This window comes from Elephas maximus, chromosome 4 (assembly GCF_024166365.1).
Source record: "Elephas maximus indicus isolate mEleMax1 chromosome 4, mEleMax1 primary haplotype, whole genome shotgun sequence".
NCBI classification, from domain to species: Eukaryota; Metazoa; Chordata; class Mammalia; order Proboscidea; family Elephantidae; genus Elephas; species Elephas maximus.
In genome coordinates this window covers 94,199,687-94,221,690 of record NC_064822.1, presented here as the reverse complement: position 1 = coordinate 94,221,690, position 22,004 = coordinate 94,199,687, and the positions used below count along the sequence as shown (strand labels likewise).

General features: G+C 38.0%; 1 protein-coding gene across 1 annotated transcript in view; it reads left to right on the top strand.

Annotated features, from left to right (window-relative positions):
- The window catches only part of SLC2A13 (solute carrier family 2 member 13), a 380,110-nt gene that overhangs the window by 307,899 nt on the left and 50,207 nt on the right, over window positions 1–22,004 (top strand). Inside the window, exon 7 of the mRNA XM_049882832.1 lies at window positions 15,637–15,762. Coding sequence (XP_049738789.1) covers window positions 15,637–15,762 — 126 coding nt within the window. The remainder of the gene's footprint in view (window positions 1–15,636; window positions 15,763–22,004) is intronic.

Genomic DNA, 22,004 nt, shown 5'->3' with positions numbered 1-22,004 from the left:
ATGGGTGGAGTAAAGCTTTTGGGACTTTCATTTGCTGATGTGGCATGACTCAAAATGAGAAGAAACAGCTGCAAACATCCATTAATAATTAGAACCTGGAATGTATGAAGTATGAATCTAGGAAAATTGGTAATCATCAAAAATGAATGGAACGCAGAAACATCGATATCCTAGGCGTTAGTGAGCTGAAATGGACTGGTATTGGCCATTTTGAATCAGACAATCATATAGTCTACTACGCTGGGAATGACAGCTTGAAGAGGAATGGTGTTGCATTCATTGTCAAAAAGAACGTTTCAAGATCTGTCCTGAAGTACAATGCCATCAGTGATAGGATAATATCCATAGCATACAAGGAAGACCAGTTAATAGGACTATTATGCAAATTTACGCACCGACCACTAGGGCCAAAGATAAAGAAATAGAAGATTTTTAGCAGCTGCTGCAGTCTGAAATTGATCGAACATGCAATCAAGATGCATTGATAATTACTGGTGATTGGAATGCAAAAGTTGGAAACAAAGAAGAAGGATCAGTAGTTGGAAAATACGGCCTTGGTGATAGAAACAATGCTGGAGATCAAAAGATAGAATTTTGCAAGACCAGTGACTTCTTCACTGCAAATACCTTCTTTCACCGACATAAACGGTGACATATACACATGGACCTCACCAGATGGGACACACAGAAATCAAATTGACTACATCTGTGGAAAGAGACGATGGAAAAGCTTAATAGCATTAGTCAGGACAAGGCCAGGGGCCAACTGTGGAACAGACCATCAATTGCTCATATGCAATTTCAAGCTGAAACTGAAGAAAATCAGAGCAGGTCCCCGAGAGCCAAAATATGACCTTGAGTATTTAGAGACCATTTCAAGAATAGATTTGGCACATCGAACACAAGTGACCGAAGACCAGACGAGTTGTGCAGTGACATCAAGGACATCATCCATGAAGAAAGCAAAAGGTCATTGAAAAGACAGGAAAGAAAGAAAAGATCAAGGTGGATGTCAGAGGAGACTCTGAAACTTGCTCTCAAACATCAAGCAGCTAAAGCAGAAGGAACAATTGATGAAGTAAAAGAACTGAACAGAAGATTTCAAAGGGTGACTCGAGAAGACAAAGTGAAGTACTATAATGACACGTGCAAAAAGCTGGAGATGGAAAACCAAAAGGGAAGAACACGCTCGGCGTTTCTCAAGCTGAAAGAACAGAAGAAAAAATTCAAGTTGCAATAGTGAAGGATTCTATGGGAAAATATTAAATGATGCAGGAAGCATCAAAAGAAGATGGAAGGAATATGCAGAGTCATACCAAAAAGAATTAATCAATGTTCAACTGAAGGAAGAAGTCCAAGCTGCTCTGAAGGCATTGGCAAGAAACAAGGGTCCAGGAATTGTTGGAATATCAATTGAGATGTTTCAACAAACAGATGCAATGCTGAGGGTGCTCACTCGTCTATGCCAAGAAAATATGGAAGACAGCTTCCTGGCCAACTCCCTGGAAGAGATCCACATTTATGCCTACTCCCAAGAAAGGTGATCCAACTGAATGTGGAAATTATAGAACAATACCATTAATACCACACGCAAGCAAAATTTTGCTGAAGATCATTCAAAAACGGCTGCAGCAGTACATCGACAGGGAACTGCCAGAAATTCAGGCTAATTTCAGAAGAGGACATGGAACCAGGGATATCATTGCTGATGTCAGATGGATCCTGGCTGAAAGCAGAGAATGCCAGAAGGATGTTTACCTGTGTTTTATTGACTATGCAAAGGCATTCGACTGTGTGGATCATAACAAATTATGGATAACATTGCGAAGAATAGGAATTCCAGAACACTTAATTGTGCTCCTGAGGAACCTTTACATAGATCAAGAGGCAGCTGTTGGGACAGAACAAGGGGATACTGATTGGTTTAAAGTCAGGAAAGGTGTGCATCAGGGTTGTATTCTTTCACCATACCTATTTAATCTGTATGCTGAACAAATAATCCGAGAAGCTGGACCATATGAAGAAGAACGGGGCATCAGGATTGGAGGAAGACTCATTAACAGCCAGCATTACGCAGATGACACAACCTTGCTTGCTGAAAGTGAAGAGGACTTTAAGCACTTACTAATGAAGATCAAAGACCTAAGAAAACAAAAATCCTCACAACTGGACCAATGAGCAACATCATGATAAACAGAGGAAAAAATGAAGTTGTCAAGGATTTCATTTTACTTGGATCCACAATCAACAGCCATGGAAGCAGCAGTCAAGAAATCAAAAGACGCATTGCATTGGGTAAATCTGCTGCAAAGGACCTCTCTGAAGTGTTGAAGAGCAAAGATGTCCCCTTGAAGACTAAGGTGCCTGACCCAAGCCATGGTATTTTCAATCACGTCATATGCATGTGAAAGCTGGACAATGAATAAGGAAGACTGAAGAAGAATTAATGCCTTTGAATTGTGATGTTGGTGAAGAATATTGAATATACCATGGACTGCCAAAAGAACGAACAAATCTGTCTTGGAAGGAGCACGACCAGAATGCTCCTTAGAAGCAAGGATGGCGAGACTGCGTCTTACATACTTTGGACATGTCGTCTAGAGGGATCAGTCCCTGGAGAAGGACACCATGCTTGGCAGAGTACAGGGTCAGTGGAAAAGAGGAAGACCCTCAACCAGGTGGATTGACACAGTGGCTGCAACAATGACCTCAGGCATAACAGTGATTGTAAGGATGGCTCAGGCCCAGGCAGTGTTTGGCTCTGTTGTGCATAGGGTCACTATGAGTTGTAACCGAGTCGATAGCACCTAACAACAACAACAAAGGCTAAGTAGAATAAATATGGGATTTAGAGTCAGAGAACCTGGATTAAAGGCCTGAGCAAGTCTCTCAGCCGTTCTGAGCTCTGTGTTTCCTAATCTGTAAAATAGAAATGATATCATTTACTTCACCAGTTTTTTGGAAATTTCAGGTGATACTATGTATGTGAAAGTGCTTCACATATTACACATTGTTATAAAAACCATAGTTATTATTTTCTTTCCATTTTTAATTTTTGCCTATTTTCTTTATAATTTTTAGGCTATTTCCCTTTAATCTTTTTTTTTGTTTTTTTTTTTTTTGGTAAAAACCTGAGCGTTTGGTCAGCATACTTAGATGTGAATCCCAATTCTGCCACATTAGTTAGGTGACCTTGCTCAGGTAATTTAAACCCACTGTGTAGAGTTGATTCCAACTCATGCCAACCCCATGTGTATAGAGTAGAACTGCCCTATAGGGTTTCCAAGGCTGTAAATCCTTACAGAAGCAGACTGTCACATCTTTTTCCCTTGGAGCAACTGGTGGGTTCAAACTGCCAACCTTTGGTTAGCAGCCAAGCACTTAACAACTCACCTCTCTAAGTCTCAGATTCCTCATCTGGAAAGAGGGGGATAATAAAGCCTCTATCATAAAGGATTCAGTTAGCACATATAAAATATTTACTACAGTGCTTTTCATGGAGTCCCTGGGGGATGCAAACGTTAACACACTGAGTTGCTAACTGGAAAGTTGGATGTTCTAGTCTACCCAGAGGCACCATGGAAGAAAAACCTGGTGATCTACAGCCAAAAAATCAGCTATCGAAAACCTTATGGAGCACAGTTCTGTCATACCCAGAGGGTCACCATGAGTCATAATCAACTCGACACATCAAAAAACTTATCCTCCAAAAACCTCTTCATATCTAAAAATGCTAATTGACTTATTTGGTCTGTTTGCAAACTTAAAAATTCTAATCTTTTAAATATTACTTCTAGTGTTTACTTCCTGTCCGTTCGGTAATGAGTAATGCTTACTGTACAAGAGAAGATTAATTACTGTTCTTCATTTGTTTTTTTTCTAAAGGTGGCATGTTGCACAACTAACTAAATTATGTTTGGGTGTCTGTGTGTTCATTTCCAAGTTGCATTGCAAATCCTGATTTTACTCCCAAATTTAATCAAGACTAAAAATGTTATATATAAATATATGTATTATACAAGGTCCCTGGGTGCGCAAATAGTTTGCACTCTGCTAGTAATTGAAAGGCTGGTGGTTCAAACCCACCCAGCAGCATCACCAAAGAAAAGGCCTGGTAATCAACTTTCGTGAAGATTACAGCCAAGAAAACACTATGGACTATTTCTCCTCTGTAACACATGAGATCACCATGAGTCTGAATCAATTCAGCAGCTCAAGACAGCAACAATATTATATACACATTTATTTACATATATACACATAAGTTTATGTATAAGATGGACATACATGTCTTATACTTGCAGAGATAGAATTGAGATTTTTGTTTTTAACTATTTGATCAAAGATTGATTAAGTGTAATAGGAAAACATTTATCCATATGGTATATTTTACAGGCGTGGCAAATAGAGCTTTCTTCTTCTGCCTCCCTCTCCTTGAGAGCTTATTGTTGCATTTTCCTGAGATAAAATGGAAGAACCAACCCAAGAATTTACAAAAAAGAATATTAATCAGTTACTAGAAATTAGATCCTAAAGTACCAGGAAATGTCAAAAAACAAAACAAATAAAACACCTCAACCAACACTATTTAATAGTGCCGAAGAGCAAGAGCCTGTGATGGCTTTTTACCTGCAGGCCTCACTACTGTAAATTATTTTTTTGCCTCTAACTTGGGAATCAATTGGGTCCTTAGCCTTAACTTTAAAGGGAAAGAGATCAGAAATATGACTATATCCTGGCCATTGATTAATTCCTATGCTGACCCCTAAATTTCCAATTTAGCCTTTTCCAGAGGGCTATGTATGGATTTGATCTGACAGCCATGACTTGTAGGGAATAGTTCTCAACTTCAGTCAGGCCTCAGTCATATCTCATGTACTGAGATACGAGAAAGGAAATGTAACTTCTCTGCTGGGACTGCGGAGAAAGCTACCAAATCTGCTATAAATAGAGGTGAAATTCCTTTATCACCCTATTGAGCTGTTATTTATTAAGCACTTATGTAACAGGCAACATGGGAGTCACTAAGAATAAAAAATGCACAAGACACAAATCTCTGCCCTGAAATAGTCACGGGGTAGTAAAGGAAGGCAAACACATCACAAACCTTTATAAAAATAGTGGGACGAGTGGTAATAATAGTAGATTTTTATGGTCTTCTGACAGCATAGTGATGCATCTAATCCTGTTAGGGTCAGGAAGTTTCACAGAGGAGGTGATGCCAAATATGCATCTTGAAGCAAATGTAAAGGAAGAAGGTGAGGAGTGATGGTCCAGACAGAGGAAACCATATGAGCAAAGACGTGAGAGCATACCATTTACTGAATCTCACAGGTTCTTTGGACTAGCTAGAGCCCACAGCACTGGCGGAAAAGCAGCAAGAAGAGACTGAGAGATGTAGGGACTAGATCATGCCATAGTAAGGAGGTTGGTCTTCATCCTATAGGCAATGAAAAGCTATTACAGGATTTAAACAGGAGAGGAGTTTGATCAGGTTAGACTTAAAGTAGTGTAGAGAATGGAGTGGAAAGAAGCAAGAGGGCTCCTTAGAAGACTATTGGAAGAGTTCAGGTAAGATGTCTTGTAATCAAAGACAAAGATGAGAATAGAGAGTAGAGAAGCCATACATGCTTTGAGATAGAATTGGTGGAGTTGGTGCCTATTTAAGTGTGAGTGGTCTAGGATCATACTCAGGTTTTAGTTTGAGAGACACAGAAAAGAGCAATAGGTTTGGCAGGGAAGCTAAAAAATGAAGCTTCAAATGTGTTGAGTATGAGGTACTTATAAAACATTCAGATAATCAGCGGTTGGAAATATGGGGCTGGAGCTTAGGAAAGAGAGACCGTCTGGAAGAACAGGTCATGGAGTCTTAGTGTATCATTGAAAGAAATGGTCATGTTAAAGTTGATGTTTCCCAGCAAAAGTGTGAAGAATAATGAAAGAAGACTGTCAAGAACAGAACCAAAAGAAACATTGAACACTCTAAGATTCAGAAGTCTGAGAGAAACATAAGGAGAATAGTCTCAAGGAACACAAGGGATGAGAAAATTTTCAGAAAGAGGGGATATTCATCCAGAAGAATAAGATTAGGTTAGAAAAGAACCCAAGAGTTAACAATTAGATCACTGCAATCCGCCAGGCGCTCCATGGAAACTCAATGGGGCAGTTCTACTCTGTCCTATAGGGTCACTATGAGTCGGAATTGACTCTACAGCACTGGGTTTTCTGGGGCAATCTCAGTGAGAGCAGCTTTTATTGAGTATTGAAGCATGACTTGCTTCATGAAAGCAATACCAGTAGGCTGCCAGCTTTTTAAATTAATTTCCAACCATTAAGTCCTCCAGATTTTTTTGTTGTTCTTGTAAGCTCCTTACTTACACATTCCAGGTGGGAGGAAGGAGTCATTTGACATCCACACTCTGGCAGGGAAAGAAGGCAGGTGTCCAGGAGTTTTCTTGGCAGTGCAGATGTAGAAACCTGGTCCTTCAGAGGCAGTGGTATATGCAGAGTACTGCACCAGCCCTGGGCTCGTAGCACACTGAGCAGTTTCTGTTAACCTGGTACAACCCAGTATTCTTCCTCAAGCATAGTAATATGTTAATTAAAAGATTAATGAGCTTGCCTTGTATTTTTGAGCTGATACTACGGTAAAGTTATCTAAAAGAGGGGTGTCAGATGTTTGGACAGGGGCGCAATTTCAGTGCTTGCCATAGGCTCCATTTTCCATAGATACGCAGCTGGCCATACTGGGTTAATAGAAACTGCTCAGTGACACCACATGCCCTGGGCTGGTGCACTATCTGCCATACCTGCCATACCCTAGTTATGCCTCTATAAAGGGGCTACTAACAAGGTAGGGAGTTCACTCAATAGGGGAAGTTTCCTCTGGTAAATCAGATTCTAACTTACCTGATAACCAAGGTGGGGCAGTTTGGAATAAGGAAAGGGGTAGTAAAGATTAGGAAAGGATTAGAATAGCTGACACCAGAAATGAAAGAAGGAGATGGTTAACAGAAAGCCACATTTATTGCACAAAATAGGGTGTTAAATTCATGCATAAGGAACGAATGAGTGAACAGAGTTACCTGCAGAGAACGAAAGTGGAGCGGTGGTTACAGATTATCCCAACACCTGCATTTGCTGCCATTGTTTTTCTGAAATGAGAGCATACCAGAGACAGGCATTTTAAGACCAAACACTGTTGTTCTTAATGTTCCTTCGCATTGGGTTTAATGACACATACTTTAAAACAAATGGACCATTTTCTAGAGGACCAGGTTCACATCAGACTTCACAGAATGGAAGCTACAAATGTTCTAAATTAACCCAAATCAATTTTTAAAAAAGATTTTCTTAGGAGAAGGAAGAGGGCAGATTCAGTTGAGACCCTGGGTGCCTTGTAAAACGTGTAAACAATTGATTAAATGAAAATAGGCCATCTTTTCTCTCCAGTAGACACTAAGCTGCCTTTTGTCCTGCCCTTTTTTACTTTAATTGGAAGCATTTTAGAGTTTTAGGACCAGTTTTGTTCTAAATATGTGAATACTTATTTTTTCTCCTTCTTAAAAAGAAATGCCAGAGATTCAAAAGTTGAATCTTCCTCCCCTGCAACTAGCAAGAAAAGAACTGTTTGGTTCTAATTATAATCATTGTCTGTATTCTTTAATTTTCCAATTTCCCAGGAGAGTTTTCTAGTATGGCCTGCATTCAGTTCTCCAGCAGTTGTAGCCCATCGCAGAGCAGCATCATTGTTTATCGTACAGTCTTCCAAAGTGAAATGTCAACAATAGAGAACAATAACGTGAATTCTGGGAACACCTACTTACTACAAATTTTCCCTAAAATCTTAATGTCTTTTTACTATGGAATTTTTCTAGCTGTGATTTAAAAAGAGAGCCCTCTCTTTCTATGGCTTTTCCGTATCAACCTCAAGGAAATTGGCCTTTTTAGTTGGTATATCTTTCTAAAAGTGAGTTATCAAAATTACTGACCAGTTCAATTTTAGTTGTAGTGTTTGCAAATGGCAGCTTTAGCCTCTGGTAGTTTAAATACAGGGCTCAGCTTAAAGTGCCCTTTGAAAATTAGTTCAGCCTTTTTTTTTTATTTCATCCTAAAAATGACTAATGAGATCTTCACCTTAACTCACCTCCACAAAAAAGGTTCTCCATATATGGGCAAAAACAGGTTGATGAACTTCAGTGATGCCTTGATTTATAAAGCTATCATGATTTGATTTATTCAGTAAGCATGTATTGGGGACCCAGCCTTAACACAGTGGAGACTGTTGGGCTCTGCAGATGCAGTTGATAAGCCTGGTCTTCTCCATTGAAACCCTCATAGTCTATTTGCAAACCATTTGTCTTGGGTGGAATAGTGTCCCCCCAAAATTCATGTCCACCCAGAACCTCTGAATGTGACCTTATTTGAAAATAGTTAAGATGAGTCCTTCTGGATTATGGTGTGTCCTTGATTCAATATGAGCGGTGCCCTTAAAGAAGAGAGAAATTTGGATACAGAAACACGCACAGAGGGAAGATGGCCATGTAAAGACACAAAGAGTCAGAGGAGAATATCCTGTGAAGATGAAGGCAGAGATTGAAGTGATACATCTACAAGCTAAGGAAGCTGAGGTTCTGTGGGAACCACCAGAAGATACTAAGCAAGGAAGGACCCTCCCCTGGAGCCTGCAGAGAGAGCATGGCCCTGTCGACACCTTGATGTTCGATGTCTAGCTTCTGGAACTGTGAGACAACAAGCAACCCAGTTTGTGGTACTTTGTTACTGTAGCCCTAGAAAACCAATATAGCAGTCAGTAAAGATATGTTGTATGTCCTATGATAGAGGTATGCACAGAGCAAAGCAGAGTACGTCTCCATCAATTTTATACACACTGATTTGTTTGAAATTCAAAATATTTTCTATCAGTAGGAAAGAATATCATTTTATTTAATTCATTCAGACATTCCTTTTATAAAGCACTGTCTTTTTGTGAACACCTTTTTTGTTTCTTCCAACTATATGGAGCTTATATTCTTTTGCAAGAATAATAAAATGAACAACAAACAGTAAATAAAAGCACTATGTGGGGACTGAGATTGGCAAAGGCATCAGCAATAGTTTCAGTTTAAACAGGATAAGGGTAGGCTTCATCTCAAGGTGGAATGTTTGTTTTTTGTTTTGTCATTTTAATGCATGTCTTTCCACATGTCTTACAGCATCGTGGTGCTTTGTTGTTCTTATTGTGCTTTAGGCGAAAGTTTACAGAGCAAATTAGCTCATCATCCAACAGTTTATACACAAATTGTTTTGTGACTTTGGTTGCAATCCCCAGTAAATACCTTGTCAATTCATTACTTTTGTAAGTTTTAAGTTTCTTAAAGTAAAACCAAAAACAAACCAAACTCAGTGCCATCGAGTCAATTCAGACTCATAGCGACCCTAGAGGACAGAGTAGAACTGCCCCATAGAATTTCTTAAAGTAGGGCACTCCTATATTTTTCTGCCTCTGAAATCAGTGTGTAAGACTAAATATATGTGAGATACATAGCTTTCTAATATGTTGTATATAGTTAAAGTTTATTTGAATTTAGGGTTTCATTATGTGATATTTCTCTCTTTTTCTCTCATGTGGAATCCTGGAACTGAGGGGTTCATAGAGATCATATGCTCTTAGGATGGAGAAATTTAGAAGTCCAAAATTTAGAACCCACCCAGGTCACACGATGAAAGGGCTCAAATGACCTAACATGCCAATCTGCTTTTCATGAAAATGATTTAATCTGTGCTTCAAGTAGTCTCATGAGCATTCATTATGTGCCAATGTGTTTAAGTTCTCAGGTTTTATATTTAGAAAACTTAACAAATTCATCAGGTCATGTTCAAGAAAACTTTAAAGGGCAAATCATGAATAAAAACTAGTAAGCTACTTCTAGAAGTTGTTCCATTTTTTTAGTGCCATTTGTTAAAGCCACAGTTGTGATATATGTTTCTGTAAAAGGTCAATTAGCAGATTCCCCAGATATTTAAAAATTTTGAGTTACTGTCTAAATGTCAAGTTGAAATTTGGAATGTTGTTGTATTTGGAAGGATTTTGCCATAAAGTAGTCCATATGACGATTAAAAAAGAAGAAGAAGAAAATCCAGGTCAAGGATGAGGGAGTTTTAAGAAATTTTATCTTTCATCCAGAAGCCCAAGATAAGGGCCAGCAATATCAGTTCCCAAACGGTGGCCAGCTCCTTGGGGTGGTAAGGAAATTGAACACATTTTAGCATTTGCCCTCTTTTTATTGAATGAAAACTGTGAGCTGGTGTAGAAAGTCAGTGTAGGGTAGTAAAAAGACAGTTTTCATCCTTTTTAGACGTAAGCCTGCACATAGACTATGGCAGTATATTCTGGAAGAGGTTTGAAAGTAAAAAGAAAAGAAAGTAACCAATGGGACAAGGTGTTGATGAAGACCAGAGGGAATGCAATTAAAAACCGTGATAGAGAGATGATCTTTAAATACCTCTTTTCAGCACCTGGAGGAAAAGAGGTGAGGACAGGTATGGTTATAGATATGTTTGCTCAAGTATGAGTTTAAAGCTGAGAAAGTTTGTGCCTATTCCCTTCAGTTTTCACTGTGAAGAAAGAGTTGGCAAGGCCTTCTTCTAAGAGATTGAAGGGGGAATAAGGGTTAGGATTTGAGAGGAGCTTTTGGAATATCAGTTGTGGGAATATGCAAAGTCATTGATTGGGGCCATGTAAAAGTTTCCTAGCAGCAGTGAGGATCCAGGTGAGGCTGAATACTATGACTGTGTTGTGTTGTCAATATGCCTGGTTGTGTTATTTCCTCACCAGTACTGCACAGAAGAAATCAGGTTGGAAACAGCCAAGCATGAAGGTTCATAGGGTGGCTATAATAGAAAGACATAAATACACAGACATTAAAGGTCTGGTAAGCACAGGTAAAGGGATTTACCAAGAAGATTCCAGAAGAGGAAGCAAAGTCATTGTCCTACTCATCTAAAAAAAAAAAAAAAAAACAGAAATACCACAAGTGAATGGTTTAACAAAGAGAAGTTTATTCTGTCACAGTCTAGTAGGCTAGAAGTCTAAATTCAGGGTGTCAACTCCAGGGGAAGGCTTTCTCTGTCAGCTCTGAGGAAAGGTTCTTGTCATCAATCTTCCCCTGGACTAGGAGCTTCTCTACACAAGAACCCCAGGTTTAAAAGACAGGCTGTGTCCCGGTGCTGTTTCTTGGTGTTATGAGGGTCCCCCACTCTCTGCTAGCTTCCCTATTATCTATTGTAAGATAAAGGATGGTGCAGGCCACACTCCAGGGAAACTCCCTTTACATTGGATCAGAGATGTGACCTTAGTAAGGGTATTAGAATCCTACCGTAATCCTCTTTGACATAAACTTACAATCACAAAATGGAGGACAACCACACATACTAGGAATGATGGCCTAACCAAGTTAACACATATTTTGGGGGGACACAATTCAATCCATGACAGTGATGAAGCAAGTGAAGGATCAGGTAGAAAGAACTGTTGAAGGTCTATGTGAAGTAGAGGAGCAGGTGTCAAAGGAGTGAGGGAGCTTGAGGGAAAGGAGTGAGGAATTGGCATATGGGATCTATATATAAGTTCTAGATCGGGATTGGCAAACTTGTTCTGTAAAGGGCCATATAGTAAAGATTTTTTACTTTGCAACTGTTTATCTATGCTGTTGTATCACAAAAGTAGCCATGGAAAATAAATAAACAAATATGCATGACTGTGTCCCAGTGAAATTATTTACAAAAATAGGTTTTGAGCCAGATTTGTCCCAAGGGCTCTAGTTTGCTAACCCCTGTTCTATGTAAATGATGACAATTTCCAGGACTTAGATGAAGTTAAGTGGAGGTACAGACTATTAGAAACCAGAAGGTTAAGATATTTAAAGATTAGCATATTAGCTATAAACCATCTAGAACCTAAAGGATATAGAACACTCCATCCAACAGTACACATGGAACATTTCAAGTATGCATGGAACATTCTCTAGGATAGATCTTGTGCTGAGCCATTGAACAAGATTCAGTAAATTTAAGAGGACTGAAGTTATACGATGTGTTTTCTCTGATTACAATGGAGTAAAATTAGAAATCAATGACCTGAAACCAAATCCATTGCCATTGAGTCAATTCCAACTAATAACAACCCTAGAAGACAAAGTAGAACTGCCCCATAATGTTTCCAAGGTTGCCTCCTCTTTCTTCCTCAGAGCAGCTGATGTTCAAACCACCAGCTTTTGGTTAGCAGCCGAGGCTTAACCACTGTACTACCAGGGCTCCTGGGGAAATTCACAAATATGTCGAAATTAAACAACACACTCCAAAATAACCAGTGGGCTAAAGAAGACATCAAAAGGGAAATTAGAAACTACTTTGAGATAAAGTGGAGACACAACATACCAAAACTTATGAGATGGAGGGAACCCACAGTGCTTAGAAATTTATAGTTGTAAATTACATTAAAATTTATATTAAAAAAGAACAATCTCAAGTCAATAATCTATGCTTCTGTCTTAAGACATTGGAAGTGTAAGAAAAGGAAAGAGGGGCATTAATTAAAAAGGTCTGAGATAGCCCAAGGAATTAGAATAGAACACAAGCCCAGATTGAGAAATTGGATTTAGGTAAGAAAAGCTTCTCCTTGTAACTGAAGAGTAAAAAAAGTAGAGTGGAGAGTTTATATGTTTGCTATTCAGAAGATACCAAAGTTCCCAACTACTGTCTTCTTTCTCTGTAAAGCTGAAGTTGAGGTCATTTGTGAGAGTAAAGGAAAGTGAAGCATTGGAGGTTTGAAGACAGTGGAGAGAACTGAGATAGTCCTCGTTTTGAGTGGTTGAAATAGTCTTATGTAGAATTGACCAGAGAAAACTATTAAGAATTTCAGGCTTGTTGAAGGTCCATTTGAGGCTGGTGATTATGACTTATAGAGGATCTAATGATCTGGCCTACGGCGTGATTCTTGGCTGTGTCAGTGAAGGCACAGGAAAAGGCAAATGTTGTGTTCATTTATTGTTGTTGTTGGGTGCTGTCGAGTCAATTTCGATTCATAGTGACCTATGTGACAAAGCAGAATTGCCCCATAGGGTTTTTTTTAATCTTTATGGAAACAGATCACCAGCTCTCTTTCCCACGGAGCTGCTGGGTGGGTTCGAACTGCCAACCTTTAGGTTGGGAGCTGAATGCCTGTCTGTACCAGCAGGGCTTCTTACATTCACATAGGCCTGGGATTTTCGATAGCTGGGTGGGATGGGAAGATAGAGGGGCTGAGAAATTTAGGATATTGAAATGATGGACGTGATCAATAAGCTGGGTAAGGAGAGAACTAGAGAGAGGAAAAAGCTAATGAGCAGGGAGCACGTAGAAGGGTCAGTTAACTGGAGGGCACCAGGAGGCGTGATATACAGATAAGCTCCACCAGAGTAGGAAATCTGGTTGGTGGCTTAGACCCACCCAGAGGCACCTCAGAAGACAGGCCTGGCGATCTGCTTCCAAAAAGTCATAGCCTTGAAAAACCTATGAAGCAGCTCTACTCTGCACACATGGAGTCGCCCTAAGTTAGAATCAACTTGATGGCAACTAACAACAGTGTGTCCCAGTACCTAGAATAGTGCCTGACACATAGTAGGCATAAATATTTATATTTGTTGAATGAATGATCATGGGGTGTCTTTAATAAGCATGGTGGAAGAAGGGGAGGTAGTGGTCAGAGTTAGATACTTGAATGAGTACTAGAAGATGTAAAGCCATTATGGGTAACACCTCATATATGTCTGACATACAGAGATAGTGGGTTCCCACCAACTGTTAGCCTTTATCATTATACTTTTTGGCGTTTTACATGAACTACGTATTTTCAGAGAAATAAAGTAGAAAGCCGTTTCTCTGCAAAGGAGTTGCCCTTTCCCAAACAATTAAGGTTGTTAAACTGGGACAATTAGGGTTGTTAGATTTGACCTCTTATGGCAGAATGAACAAAGAAAACTAAATACTTGTAGGAATTACTTTCTTTTCCAAAGCATAGGATGGTTCTCAAAGCCAGAAGCTTAGGGTATTTCTGTCTAATGCTTTAATTGTTTTCTTTATTGTGCTTATCATAAGTGTAAACAATTTATATTTACATTGCCTAATCACTTCTCTAAATACGTTGACCTTTCAGTGGGTTTTGAAAGGACTCTTTTCTTGCTTTTGGTCCAGGACTGAAGTCTTAGTCAAAAATAAAGATGGCTGTTTGCCAGAGGAAGATGTACAGGAGGAGGCTGAAATGATAATAAACCTAATTTTCACACAATGTCAATTAGCACATTTAGCTAAATGAATCAAAGAAATATTTTGATTTTGAGGAGTCAGAAGTACTGTCCTTTATATCTTTTTCTGATGTCTTACCCAGTTTCTCCCCCCACATCCCATATTATAATTACTTATACAAAGTAGATATTTAATATGTCTGTGCTGACTGATCTTTAATTATAAAATAAGCAGTTCTCTGAAATGCCCTTCTGTCATTTGCCTAGTAAATGTCTTCTATGATCCAGTTCCCGTATCACCTCTGAAATTATTCCTAGCTCTTAAAGGAAAAATGAATAGGCCCCTGTCCTCAGGGTAGTTCTTACCTACTTTATATAACATTGCCATTGTTTATTTGTATATGTGCTTCTTAGCCTTCCTTTTTATCTTCAAAGGAGCAGGGACTTTGACTTACTCATCTTAGTGTCTCCGGTGCCACGCATGTGCCTACCATATGAAAGATCTTCTAGAATTGTCAAATGACTATGTGACAGTGAGGATACTCATTCCACAAGTACACTGTAGGCTTAGGTTGGAAGACCCTGCTCTCTTTCGGATTTTCCTGCAGTTAGGATACTGCTTTCGGGTAAACAGTGATTAACTGATATGGCTCTGTGCTCCAACCAGTACATCTAATTAATTTAGAGAAAGGTCAGCGTTTTTTCCTATACCTATTTCTTTTAAATTAAGCATAAATACATGATAGAAACTCAGTGTGTATTTGTTGAAAGTGTAGCTGACCGCCATAATGTCAACAATGACCATATTTGGGGCATAGAAAATTTTGTTTTTTTTAACTATTTTCTTTAGACATAATTTTGTGTAATTGTTTGGATTTTCTATTTCAGTATATATATTGGAAAAAACTATTTCTAATTTTTTTAAACGCATGGTCCATGAAAGAGAAAATTAAGAGAAGTAAATGCTTTCATACAACTTGAAATGAGGCAGGGCTCGGTCAGGATGGGCCAGATCATGCTTTGGTAGCAAGCAAACCACGGTGGCTTAGGACAGCACAAGTGTATTTGATGAAGGTCGACTGGGGCTCTTCTACCTCCAGGGTCTTGGATCCAAGCCCCCCCATCTCAACCTGGCTTTCAGGTACACTGCAGCCAGGGAAGAGGGAAACGGAAAAGACCACCCAGCCCTCCCCTGCCTTGGCACTCGTCTCTTGCCATGGACAAAACTAGTCACGTGGCCCCAATCTTACTCTAAGTCATATGGAAAATGTAGGGAAGCACACGGAATAGAGTATAGGGTGAGAAGCAGTTGTCTTTGCCAAAATGATTGTAACTCTTTCTTCTCATTTTGCAGTTACTGTAATGAATGTATGTTGGATCCTAACTGCGGTTTCTGCTACAAGATGAACAGTTCGGCTGTCATGGACTCCTCCTGTGTTCCAGTTAATAAAGCATCAACAAATGAGGCAGCCTGGGGCAGGTATGTCATTCTTAGTTACCATAAGAATACACAGTGAATTTCAAAATGAGGCTTATTTTTAAGCTTGCATAGTGATTGCACTTACAATGGTTCTTTTAAATTGGTCTTTCTAATGACATTAGTCTGCAATAGACACTGGTGAACATGAGTGAAAATCATTGCAGCTCTTGGTTCTCAAACTGAAAGTGGAAAGTAGGCCTAGACTTCAGGAGATCAGATTCTAGGCCCGTCTTTGCCTTAATAAGCTACAGGAGTTTGGGTTTTTAGTTTAGGTAGGTATTTCCAAACATCACCAAGGCAATTCTCATTGCAAGTTGTTTAACTACAACAGTAATTCTCAAACTCAGTTTTGGACATTCACAGAGTATTAACATTAAGTGAAAGGCAGAAAATTGTCAAGTCAAAATGAATTACTGTCACTTTAAATTCTTTCATAGAGCTACATTTTTCCTAGAGTACTTTCCTGAAGTTCATGAAATTAAATAAATAAGGATAAAAGTTGGGTAATCACTAGCATGTATCCAGTCTGGGAAGCTATAAACTTTCCTCATTTTGGTGGAGCACATTGGTTTTTAGTAGACGTGTAAATGCACATACATATAGAACAAATACTTCCCACATTTATGAACTAATATTCATGTCCATGGACACAGAAAATATGTAAATGTTATTTAACACGTTTAACCTCTTTTATATTTTAAATTCCCATAAAAAGAATAATACAGTCTCAACCTGTCTGCCTCATAATACTGGTAAAGGCATTGAAATCTATAATAAAGTACTTGTATCTCCTAAGAACTATAAAATATAAGGTATCATTATTAATCCTTATGTTGCTTTCATTAATTTTATTAGAAAATTAATCCAAAGAAGTAGACATAAATTACATGGTAGTTGAGTAAATATCCAAACCACATTTTAAATACACTAATTACAAAGAAGCATATAGAAAAAATGCAATTATTATTTAAAAGGAAAACTTGAAAAAGCACCCAATGTGTAATTTTCATTAGACAAGTTTCATTAGTGAGTTAATTGATTAAATGGTATTTCTGGATGTAATAGTTTACCGCTTTAAACCTTTAGGTTTTTCCCCCTCAATAGGAAGAAAAACTGAAAGTTACTAATCTAGACTTCTGAATATGTTATTAAGACTGTTTAACAATAAAAGATGTATGTAGTTTCCTGTATCTCACAGAATTAACTCATAAACTTATTAAAAATGTCTACTAATGGTGAAGGGACCTAGAAGATGTAGAGGTTGAGACACTTCAAAACAGTTTTGTTCCTACTTTCTGCAAATAACAAATTATATGACTTTTTAGTAGGAATACGTATTTCTTCCTTTATTTAAAAAAGATTAATTTCACACTTATTTTTACATTTTATTTGTGTTTTTGTACTGTATTCAGTTACAGTTATCTCTTGACTATGCACACTAGTAGAGGAAAGTGAGGCACAGATAATTCCTGGCTATGAAAAATACAAAGAACTGAAAAAAAGAAAAATACAAAGAAATTCTATGTTTGTAGAATGTTCTTAGAATAACCTCAAACTCTTTACCAAAAAAAGAAAACAAAAGCCAGGTTTTCTCACCTTTTTCTTACTATATTTTTCCTAGAGTACTGTCTTGAAGTTCAGTGAAATGAAGCAAACAAGGATAAGAGTTGGGTAATCACTGGTGTGTATCCAGTCTGGCAAGCTATAAACCTTCCTCATTGTGGCAGAACACATTGGTTTGTAATAGACATGTAAAAGAAATACTTATATAAAACAAATATTCCCAACATTTATGAACTAATATTCATGTCCATGGACACAGAAAATGTGTGAATGTTATCTAACATGTTTAACCTCTTTTATGTTTTAAATTCCCATAAAAAGAATAATATACTCTCAGCCTGTCTGCTTCATAATACTGGTAAAGGCAGTATTATACCTAGTCTGCCACTGCTGTTGGTTGCCTGAGATCTTTGCTGGAAAGAAAGCAAGAGGCAGAACATGTTCATCATAAAAAATGCCCTGAACAGATTTTCCATTTCTAAGTAGTATAGCATTTATTATATTTTTGTTTGTAGGTTTATTGGTAGATTTTATATAGTTACCTGGAATGAAACTCTCAGGGCCAAATCTCCTATCACCTTAAATTCACACCTGAGGTGTATTGTTTATAGATATTGGCTGAGTATTGAGGCAGTTCATATCCATGTATCCTGATCTCTAATTGTAGCTGTTTCCTGAAAAGACATCAGGTGGAAAAGTGACACCATTCTTAATGGAGATGGTGTGATAATTTTGATGAGCTCTGAGTTGTCAATATAAAATATCTGTTATCCATTCAGGTTTAGTCTGGAAACTGAAAAAAAAAAAACCTTCAAATTCATGAGTTGAAGAACAAATCATAATGAGAAACAACATATTAAAATTAATAGCTAAAAGGATCCACTCAAGGAGTTAGAACTAGAACACGGAGTAAGCATGTAGAGTAAGCAAAGGATGGAAATTAAAAAGATAAGAGAAAAATAATGCAAAGTAAAGAAATATTAGAGAGAATCAAAGAGAACAAAAGTTGGTTCTTAGAAACCAATAAAATGAAGAGATCTCTGGCAATACTGGTTGTCTTATGCAGGGTTCTCTAGAGAAGCAAAACCAGTAAAGTATATAAACATAGAGAGAGAGAGATTTATATCAAGGGAACAGCTCACGTGATTGTAGAGGTTGGAACATCCCAAGTCTGTGGATCAGGATAGAGGCCTTTCCCAGTTCACAGAGCTGCAGAAGCTGGTGAACCCAAGATCATCAGGTCAGAGAGCAGGGCTCCCGCTAACAGGCTGTCAAGGTCGAGGAATCCCAAGGTCAGCAGGCAAGACTGCAAGGTTTCTCCTGATTCACGTAGCTGCAGGAGCTGGCTCACAGGCCATGAAAACCCATGAATCCCAAGATGAACAGGTAAGCTGCTAGCTCAAGTCCCAAGAACCAGAGGCCATACAAGAGGCAGCTGCCAGATCCAGAACAAGCCAAAAACCTTGGCAAGGCAAGCAGGAAGGAAATAGGTGGTGGAAGGTGGAGAGATGAAGGCTGAGGGGGTGGTGAGCCACTCCAGGCCCTGCCCCCACCAGTACCACTCAGCAGATTCCATCATGGGGGTGTCACATATCAAATTTTAACAGGGAAGTGATAACAATAGTATACAACTGCCAAAACACTGAGAATCATGGCCCAGCCAAGTTGACAAACAATCTTAACCATCACACTGGGGAGAGGAGGCAGAGATAAACAATATTTAGAAGGAAAAAATAGCATGTAACAGCAGAAAATAAAGATTTTTAACAATCAAAGACCATACTATGAACAGTATTCTCCACTGCACTTTAAAAAATGCAATGGACAGGTCTGTAGAGAAAAAATATAACTTTCCAGAACAAATTCAACACCTCTGAATAAAGTGTGATTTTTCTTCCCAGCTTACAAGTGAGGTCAGTAATACTTAGAGGCCTGAATGACTTTCTCAAAGTTAAAAAGCTAGTAAATCCACCTCATTTAGGAGAGTAACAGTTGTAAGGCAGTAATAATCTGTACTAATTTTTTTTTTCCTAAGATTTGTCAGTAACACATTTTCTAGACTAGAATAAGCACTTTGTAACAGATAAGTAAATTAGAATACTTTCTTTTCTGTTTATCTGTGTCCATCCACCTCCCTACCTCCTGGCTCCCCAAATATACACAACCATAAATAATCTATTCTGGAACTTTAAAACTGCCTGACTATTTAAAATTATTGCTAATGAAGGATACTTTCTTAATGGGCTGATTCAGTATTTGCTTCCTATAATATAGCACTTGAGCCCTGTAATTAGGAGCACAAAAATAGCTAGATAGATTCCCTACTCGGCAGTTCATTGTTCTGACTTGCACTGAGTGCTTGGTTCATCGTATTCATTCAGCAAAGATATTCTTCTCCAAGCTGCACCCTAATACAACACCCTGCCTGTCTTCCCAGTATCTCACCACTCTCCCACACGGAATTCTAGTCAATCTGAACGCCTTGCCATCACCTTGGACCCATTATGATCCCCTTCTCTGTGCCTTTCCTCATGCTGTGCCTCTGCCTAGACTTTACCCTCCTTCTCCTTCTTCCTTATTGCTACCATCTTCCTGTTCTAACCATCATTTGTGCCCTGGACAGGTGTCACTTTTTTTCTTTCAATCTCTCTGATTATCTCCCAAAAACAAAGACTTATACCCTGTACACTCTTCTAGCACTTCCCTTGTATAACTCAGATGATAATTATAGGATCTTATAATTTGTGTTTAGATATCTTTCCTTTTCTAGGTTATATTAATTAATCCCATGACTCTAGTTTCCACTATTGTAATGCCTCAGTGCCTTGTACGTATAAGCCATGCAGTCAACAATTGCTAAATGACAAATTGGGAAAGACTGCCATCACTGGAAAATATATAAGTTCCAAATGAGAGGATATTATGTTCTACACATTTCATTTTACAGTTACTTCTTTCACATTCATACATATTTCCACGAAAGGAAGCCTCTAAATAGAAAAATGAGAATAGTGTAATTTTAATTAACATATAATATTAATGTTTACCTGGCACTAATGAAAACACTGGAAAAGTTTAAAAATAAAACTTAACCATGTACCTCAGGTGTATTACTCTGAACTATATTGCCTGTAGCCATACTACATGAAAAAATTTTTTTTAATTATTAGAAGAAATGTTCAGTACATTCCCTTGAAACATTCAGTGATAATCCCAGAGAAACAATGATCTATGAATATAAGACCAAATATATTATAAAATATATTATAAAACTATGTTATGTAACAAAAAAGGTTTTTTTTCCCTTCATCAGTTTTTTTTTTTTTTAAGGTATATATCGGTTGTGCATTTATAAAATTTCCTTTTATCATTAACAAACATTATCAGTGTCAATGCATGTGCAGGGTTGATATATTTCTATCAGTTATTAGAAATAAAAAAATCCTCAAGCTATATTAATTCAGAATTAACTTTGGCCATCATTGACTTTATAGAGAAATAGAGTCTGTTAATAGGATATTTTAATTTATTTTGCTTTTTTAAAGTACAGTTTTCTTTGCTTGAATAGAAGTCACTATGCTAGCTTACACACTTTAAAATCTGTTTTACAGTTGCCATGGAATCGACTCTGACTCTTGGTTGCCCCATGTGTGTGTCAGAGTAGAACTGTGCCGCATAGGGTTTTCAAAAGTAGATCACCAGACGTTCCGTCAAGATGCATCTGAGTGGCTTCTAGCCTTTCAGTTAGCAGGCCAGCATGTGACCGTATGCACCACCCAGGGACTTCTTGAGATCTGTAGCTAGCTACGTATTCAGATTTTGTAAGTTTCAACTATCCATAAATAATTTCTGAGATTACATGCCTCTGGCCTATTATTTTTTAAGTACGGAAACTTAGACTGTCTTGGATTTAGTGATTATATATACTGAAGACTTTGGTACTAATTATGTTGCAAAGTATACAAGTCAGAAAAGCAAAACATTTCTGTAAAAGTAACCTCCCTCCTGCATATTAATTTATCCAAATTCTGAGTTGACATTTAATTATAATAACTAGTACATTTTAACGCTTTTATCCAAGTAGTAATGTTCATAATGTATTTAACTTCCCTTAATTTTAGGCTAACACATTGTTTCTAGTCAGCTCCTATTCCTTGTCATTTTAAAATTCTTCTTCAGTTCAGACTTTTTTGAGAAGCAGTATGTTAGTTATTTCTCACTCAAGACTTTAAGACTTTTCACCTTGGGTAGTACTGACATCTTAACAAAGATAAGGGCCAAGGCTTGAGTTGCATGTGCTTGGCAAATATAAAATAATGGTGGCAGGCCTTGGTTTACCAACTCTTGGTGCAGTTAAGCAACAGAAGATGTGGTAGGGCAGAGATGAAGTCTGGGGACCTTGGACTTGTCAAAGCAGGGACAGAGGACACAAAGAGAACAAGAGAAAGAAAAATGGACAGCTAGAACTGATGGTGGAAATGAGTGTTTGGATCAGATTGTCAAAGAACCTTATTTAGTAATTTTAATTTGACTTTATAGGTTCATTTTCATAGGAATGAAAATTATACTGTTTTTTTTTTTTTAATTTTTAATGACTTTAGACGAATGGCTTTATGTGAAAATGGACTTGGTCTCATTATATGACATTGCCATCGAGTTGATTCCAACTCATAGTGACC